This window comes from Hippocampus zosterae, chromosome 16 (genome assembly GCF_025434085.1).
Source record: "Hippocampus zosterae strain Florida chromosome 16, ASM2543408v3, whole genome shotgun sequence".
Classification (NCBI taxonomy): domain Eukaryota; kingdom Metazoa; phylum Chordata; class Actinopteri; order Syngnathiformes; family Syngnathidae; genus Hippocampus; species Hippocampus zosterae.
In genome coordinates this window covers 19,204,335-19,218,869 of record NC_067466.1, presented here as the reverse complement: position 1 = coordinate 19,218,869, position 14,535 = coordinate 19,204,335, and the positions used below count along the sequence as shown (strand labels likewise).

Genomic DNA, 14,535 nt, shown 5'->3' with positions numbered 1-14,535 from the left:
CCCGCCACCCCCCAATATTTCCCCTTGTTCTTGAGTCACCCCCCCCCCCCCAAACCTTTATATAAACTAAAAGATGTGCGCATTTTTTTTATTGAACAGGAGGCGATGCACATTGCACATGGAGACAAAAATAAATATCGCATAATTAAAAATGAACTAAAAGATGATTAATATCGTGCGAATACATTAGCATCTTTTGCGTGTTACGACATGAATACAAGATAGAAAAACATTTTCAGCATAAGTTAATTTGACAAGTAAGACTTCACAGCAATCTGGTTTAAAGAGTTCCACGATTAAAAAAATGGTCTAAAGGGGGTGGAAGAGGGGTTGGGGGGGGTGGGGGTGCTACAAATTCTCATGTGCAGTCTTGTGAATGTTTGCTTTTTCGTCATGACGCACTCAAAGCCAGCGAAACGTTTCGCAAGAAGTCCCGTTCCACGAGAAGGCAGTGGCAAATTTTGGTCGGCTCACTTTCGTGTTTGGCGGCTTGACGGCAGTGCGAGGCCAAAAGTGGGCGCCCGTTAAGGATGCCCGCAAAACGGCAAAGTCGTCTTCAGTGCACACCGTCTGAAAAGCGTTTGACAGCGCAAAGTGTTAGCGATGAGTGCGGAAAGGAAGCCGACGACAACGACGGCGAGTGGGCGCGGAGCACACCGTTGTCCGAGTCGGCCGACGTCCCGAGCAGCCGCTTGTACTTGAGCTCCACTTCCTGGAAGGAGGACGGCGCAACATTTGACAACTGACAAAATTCAGCTTGCGTTGCCTTTTGGCCGCAAAGACAAACTAGCGCCGAATGACGACTTCCTTGAAACGTCACGACGACGCATCCCAAACGAGTTTCTGTACCTTGAGGTACTGCAGGTCGGCCTGCAGGAGGCGCAGGTGCGTCATGAGCCGCCGGCTGAGGTTCGGTCGGCCGCCGTTCTCCGACGACAGAAGTTTGCTCATGTCCACGGCGTCCAGCGACGCGTCGTCGCCCTCGCCGGCGCCGTCCGGATCCACTGCGCCTGCCGTAGCAGCCACAGAAACACTTTGAATGCTACGAGGGCAACAAAATGGCGGCGGAACGTCACCGCAAAGACGACTGAATTGAAATTTGGAGTCTTTTTGACCACCAATTAGTCCCCCAAAAAACACGGTTTGCCGGCTCCTGACGAGAGGCGCACCGTTCCGTTCCGTCTGGGCGTCGTCGTCTTTTGGGGAGGTGTGGCGGGCGGCGGCTGAGGGGGCGGGCGGATGCGGGGGCGTCGTCATCGTCGTCGTCTTCTCCTCCGGGCCGGCCGTTATGTGCTTGAAGAGGAGCTGCTTCAGCAGCACCACTGCAAGCACAAAGACGCGCGTCGGGGGGGGCGGGGGGGGATTGGATCTTCCACTTGAGGGCTCTCGACTGAGACTTGCCTTCTTCAACGTTTGCGGGTTGTACGTGCGGTCAACTTACGCGTCCCCAGAGCTTCTTCGGCTTTGGAGGACGAGGACGACGAAGCTCGCGCCTGTTCCTCCTCGTCGTCCTCCAGCTGAGCGTCCAGGAAGGCCTCCAGCTCTTCCTCGTCCACCTCGCCCTCGTCTTCCTCTCGCCGGTCTCCCGGCCTGCCGTCCGCCGACGGCGCACCCCCCTCCCCCTCCTCCTCATCCTCCTCCTCCGGCCGCTCGGCCTCCTCCTCGTCCTCCGACTTGATGGCGTCAAAGGGGTTTGCCGCGGCGCCATCCGGCGTGTCGGATGCGTCTGAAAAGACCGGTTGCCGTCTGATGAGAATCGTCCGTCGGGCGTTTGGCCAGGCCGGCTCGGCTACCTGACGTGCCGCCGCCTTTGCCGGGTTTGTCCATCTCGCGGCTGATCATCTCCATGGCGTCCTGCTCGCCTCTGAGAACGGCAAACAACTTTCAAAAAAAAAAAAAAGCCAGCTTTGTCCAAAGCAAGAATCGTCCGCCGACTTACTGAGTGGGCGTGGTGGGCGCGTGGCCGCCGCGCGAATTTGCCTTCGTGGATTCGGCGCACTGCGTGATGAGACACTGCCACCTGCAGGGTGGGAGGGAAAGCGACGTGAGGCCGGCCGGCCGTGACGCGCCGACGCCGCCGGCGGCGGCCCGACTTACGTCCTCTGCTCCGCCACGGTCTGAGCCGTCAGCTCGTAGATCTGCGCCCCGTTGTCCGACATGGACAGCACGAAGAAGGACTTTTTGTCTGGAAATGCAGACGGCAAATCGGGCGCGTTCACGCAAGCCGCATCCCACGTTGGGACACAAACCAAGCAAGCGCACGAGCCAGCGCATCGTCTTTGAATGCGTCACGCGACGGAGCGTTGCGATTACTGGTGGCGACGGGTCTGACGAGTACGGTGCCGAGTTTGACGACGGGGCTGAAGCTGAGCTTGGTGTCGACGGCGCCGGCCGCGTTCTTGCTGTGGAACTTGAGCAGCAGGCGCTCGTCCTGCTTCTGAAGGAGCACCAAGATGTCCTCCAGGAGCAGCGTGTACAGATCTAAACGCACCAGAGGCAGCCAATTCAACTCCATTTTTCGCTCCAAATTTCGGAAAACCACAAAAAAAAAAATGCAGTGGATGCCCAGAAGCGCAAAGTATTCGCGGTGCTCGACTTGGAGTGATGGGGAGGAGCTTCATTTTGATTGGCCATAGTCGTGTCTCTCGGGGAGCTGTCCTGCTTTGCTGCCATCTTGTGGCCACTGAAGGAAATTGTTTCAAGTTGGAATTTTTTCTTTGAACTCATTCAGTAGCAGTGCCAATTCTGGACCAAATCTGTTCAAAAACGTCTTTGGGAGCGAATGGGTTAAGGATCATGATGGCGAGGCGCACCCACTGCATCGCGAATCTTGGGGGGGCGGGCGGCCATACCAATTCTTTTGTCTTTGTTGACTTTCCAGGAGAGCGGTCCTTCGTGGAGCATCTTCCTCTTGGTCAGGTCCAGATTCTGGAGGGCGACGGACGGCCCCTTTGACACAAGTGCAAACTCGGCGCCCCCCACCCCCCCTCCACCGGCACCCCTTTCGGCGTTTCCTACCCGCAGCTCGGCCACGAGCGGGTTCTCGTTGGGCTTCAGCGACGAGATGTCCAACCTTCTCTGATAGTCCTCCAGCCTCTTTGGGGGCGGCGGGGAGAAAAGATGGCCGCTTAGGCCCGGCTCGCCGTTTGGATTGCGGCGGACGGTGAGTCTTCCCGTTTTTCTACCTGCTTGTTCTCGGCCTCTTTCACCGCCTGGTTGACGTGGTTGAGAATCTGCCGGCAGCATTCGCCCGCTTTTTTCACCTTCTCCGCCTCCTCCTCATCCTCTGCGGACAAAACAAGAAGGTCAAAGTAAAATACAAGTCGAACCCCCCCCCCCACCCCCCCACCCCCAATGGCGCCATCAAGTCCTCCGAAGCTGCCTACCCGTGTACTTGGCAATCTTGTCCAAGAGAAGCGGGTACTTGGTGGCTCGCTGCATTTCCACGGGAATGATGTCCTTCAGCTGCAGCCGCCGGCACAGACGGTTGCTCTCGGCCGCCTGGAAACAAAGCCGCAAACGCGCGCTCAGAGCCGGGCGGCGCTCAGAGCGGAGGGGGGTGCGGGGGGCGGGGGCCACCTGCATGAACAAGGTGAACCTGGGGTCCTTCTTCTTCTTGCTCTTGATGAGCTCCAGCGCGGCCGGTTGGTTGCTGCAGAAGGTGGCCACGGCGCGCCTGATCTTCTCCTCTTCCTCGCCGCCGAACTGCAATTTTACCAGCAGAAGCCCCAAGACGCGCGATACGCCGTCACCCGTCCGCAAGCCTCAAATCTCGATGTGTCGTATCGAGTGCGCGTTGCGATATCGTCGCTCGGCGGCGGCATCCGAGCTGCGTATTGCGCAATCATTTGCTAGCAAACGTTTGTTAGCCGTCCGGATGCCAAGTGGATTTCATCTTCCCTTTTCCCAATTTAGGAACGATAAATGACCGCCGAGAATCGAGATCCGCTCCCGCGGAGCGCTCGTACCCAAGCCAAGAGATCCTCGCCGATGTGACCGATGACGGACGCGTCGCTCCTCTTCCTGACGGCCGCCATTTGGTCGCCCAGGGAAACTGGAGGGAGAGCCGCAAGTTATGCCCCCCGAACGACATTGAAAAGGAGCCGCCGTGATCCGCTCATCCGTTCATTTCAAAGATTTTACGATTTCTTCCCGTTCAGGCTAAGGAGGCGCCCGTGCGAAAGGAGCGTCGGCGCGCGCCAGTCACCGTGCAGCTGAATGATGTCGTCCAGGTTGGTGAAGATGCTCTTGACGTCGTCCGGCGGCAGGATGGCGTCCCTGCTCAGCCGCTGGCAGAACACGCCGTCCATCACCTTCAGCATGCGCAAGTGGGCCCGCTCCGTGTAGAACAGCTCTGCGCAGGTAGGAACAAAATTGACCATTTTGTCGCGAAAACCGCAAAACGCTTCCGTCGTCCGCGGCTCACCATCCGGCGTCAAATGCAAAAAAAAATGTCCGATTTTTGTTTGCGGGTGGGCTCACCGTTGATGACTTCCTGCCTCTTGATTTCCTGCGGCGCCAGCGCGGCCAGAACCTCGCGGCTCACCAGGCTCTGCCAGTTGAGCGGATCGTCCTCGCCCGCGGCCTCGCACGCTTGCTCGTCCTCGCTGGCCGCGTCCGCCGCGCACGTCACCTCCATCCTGCCGATTGCGCTCGGGTTTAAGTAAAATTTAATGAGACAAAATGATGAACAATTTTAGCGTGACCTGAGTCGCCGGAAGATGAAAGCCTTCCTCGGGGGCGGCGTTAGCATTCGGTTAGCATTAGCATTGTTAGCATTCGGCTAGTGCGCGTTCCTTCGATGAAATGGGGTCTACGATTACTGAAGGGACCTTGAACGTAGCAAAAGCTAATCGTCGATGTTGCGATCAAGCTTACAACCACCGTGAGATCGGCGCTACCGTAGCCCGGCTGCTGCCGTTCACGTGCTGGGGATCAGGCCAGACTACTTTGAGGACAGACGGACGCAGATGCAAAAAGTTTCTTGTTTGTTAGCATGAAGCTAAACTGACCGGAAAGGGGAAAAAAAAAAACTGGCCATTTGTTGCGACGCGAGCCGAGTTCACCGCGACCGTACGAGCGCTTTGGATCCAAATGACCTTTGACCTTTGACCTTTTGTAAAACTCGTGCGCGAGGTCGCCGGCATCTACCTGAAGGCATCGTGGTCCGCCTCTTCATGCAAGTCCTCCAGGTTGGAAGGACTGAAGTCAAATTGCGTACTGGTGGGGCCGCAAACGCCATCTTGGTGCTCGCCACATATCGAGACCTCGCCGAGGTCTCCTGATGAAGGAATCGCCATTGTGATCGGCAAGCGTCCCGGCGGGCGTTCCCTACTGCTGTCCGAGTCGTGGCCGCTGGCGTCCGATATCGCGGCGGTGGGCGAGCCGTGCACGGACGAGGCGCTCGAAAGGTCCGAAGTCTCGCCGAGGTGGACTTCGGACCACCTCGGCCCGCGGCTCCTTCCGGAATTCGAAGGCGACCACTCGGGCGGCTCGGGGGCGGCGAAAGCCGCCTGGGGGAGGAGTTTCGGGGAACGCTGCTTGTTCACCTCCGCCGCCTTGCCCGCTGCACATACGCGCAAAATATTCCCATCTGGCATTGCCATGATTGAGGGGGGGGTTGGGGGGGGCGACTCCTCACCTGAAGTGGAGTCCACTCGGCTCAAACGGCGCGGCGGGACCAGGATGTTGGGAAAACGAGGCTTTTTCACCTTCTCTTCACCTTCCTTGTCGGGCTTGATGCTCTTCTGCTCGGAGAAGGGGGAGGGAAAAGCGGGTGGGGGGGGGGGAGAGAAATGATATTTGGTTTTGGTTGACAGGCGCACGTCATAAGCGCACCTTAATCTTGGGCAGGAAGTTGATTCGCGCTCGTTTCTGCTCCAGGCCTCGAGGCTCCTTGACTTTGACGCCGAGGTGCTTCATGTACGTGAGGATGACGTACTGCATCGTTTGGCTGCCGCACAAGCACAAAATGCGCGCCTTTAGCTCCTTTAGCCGCGGACGTACCGTACACGTCGATGCAAGTGTGTGTGTAGGGGGGCGGGAGGGGGGGAGGTACCATTTTTCCTCCTCGGAGGGTTGAGATGTTAACCTGCAACAGGAAACGTGCCGTGAGCATCGTAAAAAGGATCCAACATTTCTTAACAATCAGCCGTTGAGCTGATGTATGGATCCATTTTTTTTTTTTTTGGACAAAAGTAGTTGAACTCTTTTGAATAATCAATGAAATATACAATCCACTCCCGATTTTTGCATGCACGCCAAAATCTCAAAACATCTCACAGGACGTCCTCGATCTTGGCGAGAATATGTTCGGCGCACGAGCATTGCCTCTCCCAGGCCAGCGGGTCTTCGCCGGCGTCGGCGTCCAGCCTGGACAGCTCGTCCTCGGCCAGGGTCAGCCCCATGCTGCGCTTGTGTCTGCGCCCGCAAACCGAGCACAACACGTCGCACGTCAACAACGTGCGCACACCCCCAACCCCCCCCCCCCCCCCCCCCCCCCCGCCCCAACCCGTTTGCTTTACTACACCGACCTGAAGTCCTCCAGGTTTTTGTGCAGGTCCGGCATCAGCGAGTCCTGCAAGGTTTGCGTGCACTGCTTGCACACCTCCTCTGGGATTAACTCCAGCCTGCGCTTGTCTGTGCACAACGCAAAGCACTTTTTGTACGTCGTACGCACCGGACAGGCACGCTTGACAGCGGCGACCGCTCACATCGATCGCATCATCGATGTTGACGATCAAAAAATTGTCAGACATTGACGTCTAGTTCATCTCGGCGGGAAGACTAGCGTGGAGTTGATGAGTCAAGTTGCTCCACTTTGGCACGCAGGACTTTTTTTTTTTGTCGTGCATGACGTGCCATATGACTCCATTAAAAAAAATAAAATAAAAAATTCTTACCAAGTTCGGCTGCGACGGCATCTGGCACCGAAACTTTCAGATTCTACAAGTTTAACAAACGGAAAGAGCAGCAGAATCGCCATAAATCGTTTGCAAAAATGAGATGAAATTCAAAATGCCATTTCAATAGGAAAAAAAATGAAAACCACCGTTTTCAAGAAAATAAAATTAAAAATGCACTCAAGGGACCGGAAAATGAGATCAAATGGAGGGAAACGAAATGCCACCCACCGCCGTTCGATCCACAAAGAGCGAGTGAAACTCCATGAAGAAGCGTCGGCTCTCTTTGGGGTTGCTTTGCTTGTGGATGTCGGCGTACAAGAAACACAGCTGAGAACAAAGACGGGAGAAAATTTGAAGATGGCGAACGGTGTCATCGCATGGATCGAATCTCGGCGTCGGTACCAGGGGGGCGGGGTCAAACTGCGAAACGACGTGATGCAGGAAGACGGCGAGGTGGGCGGGCCGACACTTGAGCGACTCGATGCTCTGGAAGCAGCCGCACTGCCCGTTCATCTGTAAACAAAAAAAAAAGGCGCGCACTTGGGATTGCGCGAAAGCAAGGACAACAGGATTCGGGTCATTTCTCGCGTCGGGTACCTGCTCCTGATGCGAATCAAAGTAGTCGTCTTCGGCGCCGATGATCTGCGGGTGGAGGAGGTACGGCGGGCTGCCCGCCACGTAATGGCCGCCGCCGTCCTGAGCCGTCATGACCGTCAAAATGTACAAGCGCATCAAAACAAGTCATTTGCAAAAACTTCATTTGACTCGTTAGCTCGTGCGCCTGCGCTAGCATGACATTTTTCGCTAGTGTCGCTCGTGGCGGTTTTTGCGCATTTCAGTGAAAAATGATACAATGGAGAATTTAAATGCGGGGAAAGCATATTTATGGGTTAAATATTCGACATCGAACGTGTCCAACGGCGTATAAAACTTGTTCGGCCATGTTCATGAAAAGCAAGATTATGCTCTGAAATGGCGTTAGCTAGTGCTAATCTTCAGAAAGTGGTTCAGTTCAACTTTCCTGTCAGATACCGAGACTTTGAAAATGCCTTATTGAGAGGGGGGGGTGAGTCTGCACTGGAATTAGCTCATACTAATAATTTTATGCGAGTAGTTTAGTCGTGAGCACGACTGTTTATATACGGGCAGGCATCGGGGGCGTCCCGGGGCGCGGTCGCCGCCGTCTCTCACACAGCTAATCTAAACACAGACGGTACACAGTACAACAATTAAGTGAAATTGATTGTTTAGTCTGTGGGGGGAAGGGGGGGGGGGTTCCAGCGGACCTTTTCAAAGGATAAGCGTTTGGTGGCTATTTAAAGACTTGCGGCTGCAATGAGAACATTGTTACCAAAGAGCGGCGGGTACAGTCACTTCCTGTTAGCATCTGATGTGTAGCTTGGGGGTCCAGTTTAATTGTAAGCTTTGTTTGGGTACAAGTAGGCAGATGCGTCATCTGTAGTGGGGGGGGGGTTGTAGTCGTGCGATGAGTTGTCTTATTAGTGATAAAAAGCGTACTAGTAAGTGGAACTTGAGTCAAATTTATGTTTTTTTTTACACATACAAAGAAATTGATGCTAATGAACCTACCGAAGCGCTGTTGCTATCTACTCTGTCGCTAATGTCGTCGCGCGGTGATGGCACAGTTGCGTCACCCTCTTCAGTTTCGGTGTTCCCGGAGTCTATGGATCCATCCTGGACAATTAGACAATCTTATCACTCAAAACATACCCCGAATTTGAGGAAACGGTGGTGCTTGGCCGCCAGGGGGCGCTACAACAAGCCATCACAACTCAAGTTGCAGGAATGTCGGGTCGTTTTTTTTTACAGGGCGTCACGGTAAGATCGTAGCCCACGAGTCGTGTCATATTCTGCGTCCGTATGCACCGATGCTCATTTCCTGAGCCCGTCTGCATGCTTTAGCATTATGTGTTAGCATTACGCTAACGCATCAAGCGGGGCCGACTTGAAAGTCAAGGTGAACACTTTGCGATGACCGAGCGACTCCCCTGACCGACTCGTCGTCTGCTTACCCCATCGGGCAGGGAGGAGTGCGGCGGGGGCGCCTGGGGGCTACAGGTCGCGCTGCCGTGTCGCTCGCCGCTGGGCGAATTCTGCACCGACAGGTCGCTGCCGCTCTCTTCTTCCTCATCCAGCGTGTCGTCGTCGTCGTCGTCGTCGTCTTCCTCCAGCCGGATCTGCGGAAGACCCGGAGGTCTGCCCAGCACTGTAAGTGCTACGTAGGACCCGGCTGAGTGCGCCAAATGTACAAAAGTTTAGCGCTGGCAAACGCTAGCTCGTGCGGCAAACAACGCGCGCGTACTTACATTTGATCAGCTTCACAACCTCCGTGTGATTTGAATGCGTCACTAAGGTCCCATTAACCTAAAAAATTGGGGAAGGGGGGGGAGGGTGCAGTTTTTGTTGAAGCCAAAACTACGGATTGTAGTTCAAGTTTTTGTTTTTTGTTTTTCGGGTTGATTAGGTCCAGTTTTTAAGGTGCCGCCATCCCCCTTTGGGCAGACCGACAACAAAACCTCAGAGCAAGCGTGGTCACAAGTTAAAAAGAAAAGAATGAATCCATCAATCACCTTAATGATTCTATCGCCAGTTTGGACACCCGCGCGCATTGCGGCTCCATCTATAAAACGGTAAACACACGACAGTCATGTTTGTGTGCTAGCGCGTGGCTTACTTTATCTGTGTGTGTGTGTGTGTGTGTGAGCTCCTCACCTTCCTTGACCAGCTGCACAAACACGGGGTTGTCTCCGCTCACCGTCAGCCCAAAGCCATTTTCATCCCTCTGGATGATCACGCAGCGCTGGACCAGGCCTGCCGTGAGCACGCGTGCACAAACACCAGACGCACTCATTGCACGGTACCCCCCTCCCTCATCCGAAGCGTGATCATGAGGCCAGCTTGGGAGTGGAGCACGTGTGGCTTCACATTTGGTTTGATCAACTTCACATTTTTTTTCCTATAGTAGAACCTAAAATGCACCTAATGTGTCAGAATTTTGAAATAGTGGGCTGGTGGGGGTTACAAAAGAATGTGGCGCTGCACATGGTTCCGTATGAAGCCCCCTTGCGTTCCGCGTGGTACTTTAAATGAGCAAAATGGACAGTCTGGAGGCGGAGTTCATCTGTTTTCAATCAGTCATGTGATGTTCATCAACTACTCCTGGATAAGTGTGGGGGGGGGGGGGTTTGACTGCAGCCAGAAAAAAAAGTTGAATTTGGGTTGCCTCACTGGTCGTGCTACCAGGTGAAGAAGCACTTGACTTTTAACCGTACGGAATTATAGCAGGCGGGTCTCTCACCGGTGGGGTCAAACTCGTGCTTGAGTGAAATGGAGCATTTGTCGTTCTTTGGCTTCCTCTCTGGAGGCTCCTTGTTGAGAATGCTCGGGGTCCTGAGAAGACGGCAGCAACAGGAAATGTTTTTTAAAAAAATTGAATTTAGGAGGTGTGGCCAGCATGAAAACCACCGGCACTTTAGAGTGCCTCGTCGGCCGTGAGTGTGCGCACGTCAGGGAGATGCGCACATCACGATGAGACAAAAGAAAAGTTCCGACGGAGGGGCGCGGGGGTGTCATTTTTGAAATGACAGCCAGCATGTTGACAGGGATTTGGGATTTCCGCGGCTGCTTTAGAGCGCCCCGTTGTTGCATCGTGGAAAAGCCCGTGATGACCCAGTGGCCTGTGGTCTGGCTACCGGATGCTCCAAGCGCATATATTTACTGCGACTCACACATTTAGGGATGTGTTGGCATCAAGTTGAGAAGCTGAAAAGATCACGTAGTTCTTTTTTTTTTTGAATGACATGGCCCGAAGGACTTCACGGTTGAAGTTTGTGTACGAAGAGTAAAAGTTGGCCGCTGCGACTTCTGAAACGGGAGGAGGCTTTGTTTGGAGTGACTGTGGTGACAATGGGGGCCCTGGGCTTTTCAACAATGGCCACCACGTCACAGGGGAGGGGGCGAGCGGCAGGGGGGGGGGCTGGCGGGGGCCCATTCCCGGAAAGCGAGGGACAGGAGGAAGTTTTTTTGGCTCCCCTCGAGACTCCTGAACGCGCTACGAAGCTGGCAAAGATGGCGACAAGGTGCGCGAGAGTCTCGGAGACGAGACAGCGGCGCTCGTTGGGCCCGGCGGGCCGCTGAAGTTAGCGCCTGTGCTTCTTCGGGTGGCAAACGACTTGAGACTCGATGGGTTTTTAGACATGCGATAATCTTTGCTTTGCATGGAGAGAAAACGTTCAAAACCGGCCCATTTTCACTGCGCATGTAAGCCGCTTATCGGTTACGCTCGGGCACTTTGCCACTTTTAGTTTCTTTTTTTTAAACTTTGCCTTCACTTGACATCCATCGGGACATTTCCAACAATGTTGCTTCACATCCCCTCTGAGCTACACATCAGATTAGAACAAGAATGCTGGACTGAGCACTTATGTTTATTTTCTTGTCTTTTTTTTGGTGGTGGGGGGGTGGGGGGGTCTATTTTTAGAATGGCTGCCGTGTTCTCCAAATCTTGTCAATTACGTGGCGCAGTCGCAATGATAAGAGGCCAAGCGGGGGGCCTACTCCCAAGCAAGCGTCTGTCCACTTTTCTACTCACGGCCACAAAGGGCACAGATGCGGAGCCTGTTCCAACATGTTGGAACAGGCCCCCATTTTTTTTTTTTTTTTTTAAACGTAGGGGTATCGGTAAAAGGTTCTCGGAAAGAAGCACTTAAGTATGTTATTAAGTAGCCAAGTATTTGTACTTGGCTACTTCCCGTCACATGACAGCACAGATGTTAGTAAAGAGCAGCAATCCCCGGAGCGGATTCTTTCCTCTGAGAAACGCTTGGAAAGGAGAGGAAAAAGGAACAAAAAAAAAAACAAGAAGAAGTTGGCAGGGCTGTTGCTGGGCAACTCAACCTTTTTTTTCCTGCTCTTCCTGCTTTAGATAATAGAACACAAATGAGGCCAAACTTCAGCGAAGATTAGGAGGGGGGGAACACCAACGCATGAAACGGCACACCAGGGTGAGTTTAAGAAATGTATGATTTCAAGTACACCTGCTTCTGTTGTTGTCTATTTTTACTGACATGCGAAAGCATATTTGGTGTTTTGGTTGATTTTTTTTTTTCCTCTTCCTTCCTCATGCCAGCGCAGGAGAACGAGCATGGAACAGGAAATGGAGCTTTGTGCCAACCAGGCTCAGTTGACCCTCTTCTGGCTGCTTCATCCAATCTGGCTAAAGCAGCTAGAACAGGCATGTCCAAAGTCCGACCCGCGGGCCAAATCCGGCCCGCGGTCGAATTTCATCCGGCCCTCGGCCCCTGTCATAAAATCAGTGCCGTCTGGCCCGCAGGTTGGGTGCAATGGAACACGTGTTGCATTGACTGAGGTCTCGTAGACTGGTGAGTGATGTTTCATAGAGTACTGCTTCCCTCTAGTGGCTAAATGAGTAATAGCATTCACTAAATGAGTAATAGCATTTAGACACTAGAGGGCATCACTCACGAGTTAACAAGACATCACTCCGTGTTTATATTGACTGATATGTCATATTTCAAATTCCTGTTTCAAATGAACCAAAAGAAATTCTTAAGATTGTTGAAATTAAAATAAAAATGGAAATGTGAAACAGACTGGCTTACTAAAATTTGTTGAACAATATTGTTGTTCAATGTTAAGAATGTCAGCCAAGGTCGGCCCCCTGACATTATACCACATAAAATCTGGCCCCGTTGGCAAAAAGTTTGGACACCCCTGAGCTAGAAGATTGTTTCCCTTTGATCTTGACTATTAAAACTCATTTTGATAGGTCACTAAAAGGCTGCTAACCTAATGCTAACACGCCCAAATGATGATCTCAACTTTTAACGGGGCTAACAAAGTACCACATGTCGCTGATGTTCATCGCAGATGCAAGCCCCCACGCCTAACACGTGAGCATCGCCGTGAGACCTTTTCGTCTTTGCGTGCACCCGGCTCGAGAAACGATGCTTTGCTAACAAACGCGCTAACGTGTTCACAGGTCCAAGAGAGGCTGACCTGCGTCCAAAGTAGGCCACAGTCACTTATTTGAACACCCCAGAGAAAGTTTTGTTCTCATTTCCGCGCCGTCACGCCATGCCATTGTCGTGCGTACTCCGTTGGAGAGCCCCTTTTGCCATTTTTAATGCGATGTCGGGAGGAAAAAAGAGCCCCGTTGTTGCCGAGGGTCAGCAAATCAAATGAGCGATTGTTTTGATGCTCAACCACCAACGTGTGTGACTTCAATTAGGCCATTTCTTTTTTTTTCTGGTGGTTGGGGAGAAAGCCAGAAAATTTGCCTTTCAATTGACTCTTTCAGGCTCTTGACATGCAGTGGCTACAAAAAGTCTACACACCCCTATTCAAATGGCATTTTGGAGTTAAATCAATTCAAAACTTTTTTCACCATTGTGACTTGAAGCGGGACACCTCAATTGGGGAAACAAAAATGTTTTGGTGTGGGTTTTTTTGGAGGGGAAAGTAAGACTTTGTGCGGTTGCAAAAGTGTGCACACCCTCTTTAATTTATTATTCTTATTTCATGTCTGGGCTCTGCGGTAGGGTGGCTTTGGAAATTTCCTTCACCTATTGTGACAAAACTCATGCGTCCCAAAGTTCAACTGTTTGCCCAAAGTATGCTTGCGCTAAAAACATTACTGCTCATCACCAAAATCAGATTGAAAAACTGCTTCTGAAATCCTAATATTCGGTCGACCTGTCTGGAGTTCGGTTCTATCAGTAGTCCCAAGTAGCTTTACCACCTACTCGCCCAAAAAAAAAAGCAATTTTAAAGTAGCCGCCACCAATTCAACCAAACATTACGGAAAACTTTGCAGGTTTTTGACACTGCCTTGGGGTCAACCACGACCTTGTCGTGCGATCGGCGTGTACGTCATGGACACGAGCACACAGACATGACTCCGTAACTTGACTTTTCAACACAGCCTTCCCCGTAGTTTCACTCATCATTATGCAACGACGGTAACTCGCGAGCTTACCTATCGGTGAGCGTCGTCTGTGTCCCGCTCATTGGGATTCCCTTGCTGTTGTCCAACTTTTTTTTCTTCAGCCGAATAACATGTTCATAACGCCGTTTTAGTGTAATAAAAAGAACACTTGTGTCTTCGGGCTTGGTGAAGCATCCAGCCAGAGTCCGTTATATTCTTTTTGGGGAGTGTTTCCTGGAAGAAAAAAAAAATCACAACTGCCGCTCCTCCACAAGCTTTTTCCCCCCCCCTGCAGTCTGTTCTATTTTCTCCACCCTTTGTTCTGTTTAAAAACAAGCAAGCAAGAAATGAACGTAGAAACACTCTCGCGGAGTGTACTTTACTTGTAGCACTCCGAGACGGTTGTGTCTTTATTTTCCGTGGGAAAGTGTTCCCTCATGACACCGTGGTGTCATGGATGGATCCTGGAAGGGTGAGAGGAGGGGGGGGGGGGAGTTGTGTCAAACTTCGGCCGGGTTCAAAATCCCCAAATAAAAGTTCGCCGTCGCGTCCCCCGTCAATGGCGTCGTCTCTCTATCTCCAATTCGGCCCGCTGCAATTGTTTACCCCCCCCCAATGAATCTTCCCACGGATGCAAAATTGAAGGAAATGCTTTCGCCTCTG

General features: G+C 52.6%; 1 protein-coding gene across 1 annotated transcript; it reads right to left on the bottom strand.

The window, feature by feature from the left end:
* Positions 1-74: 74 nt before the first annotated feature.
* On the bottom strand, positions 75-14,051 carry LOC127588759 (rho guanine nucleotide exchange factor 12-like). The gene is made up of 34 exons (XM_052047614.1): positions 13,924-14,051; positions 10,225-10,316; positions 9,639-9,737; positions 9,497-9,546; positions 9,233-9,290; positions 8,939-9,156; positions 8,496-8,600; positions 7,503-7,601; positions 7,308-7,418; positions 7,134-7,232; positions 6,903-6,945; positions 6,534-6,639; positions 6,283-6,420; positions 6,059-6,091; positions 5,839-5,953; positions 5,642-5,747; positions 5,152-5,566; positions 4,483-4,640; positions 4,208-4,354; positions 3,969-4,054; positions 3,580-3,705; positions 3,387-3,501; positions 3,186-3,286; positions 3,019-3,096; positions 2,853-2,928; positions 2,314-2,481; positions 2,098-2,185; positions 1,940-2,020; positions 1,794-1,864; positions 1,442-1,726; positions 1,170-1,322; positions 850-1,010; positions 658-712; positions 75-570 (listed from the first exon to the last, which is right to left on the bottom strand). The coding sequence occupies exons 1-34, from the start codon at positions 13,953-13,955 to the stop codon at positions 557-559; spliced, it is 3,882 nt and encodes a 1,293-aa protein (XP_051903574.1). The 5' UTR covers positions 13,956-14,051; the 3' UTR covers positions 75-556.
* Between the last annotated feature and the right edge of the window lie 484 nt (positions 14,052-14,535).

What these genes read in the sequence shown, in the direction of transcription:
- LOC127588759 (XM_052047614.1), bottom strand. Translation starts at nt 13,955, where the DNA reads ATGAGCGGGACACAGACGACGCTCACCGATAG. An exon ending in ACTCCTCCCTGCCCGATGGG is followed by an intron (nt 8,601 to 8,938) that starts GTAAGCAGACGA and finishes CTAATTGTCCAG; the next exon opens with GATGGATCCATAGACTCCGG. An exon ending in AAAAACCTGGAGGACTTCAG is followed by an intron (nt 6,421 to 6,533) that starts GTCGGTGTAGTA and finishes TTGCGGGCGCAG; the next exon opens with ACACAAGCGCAGCATGGGGC.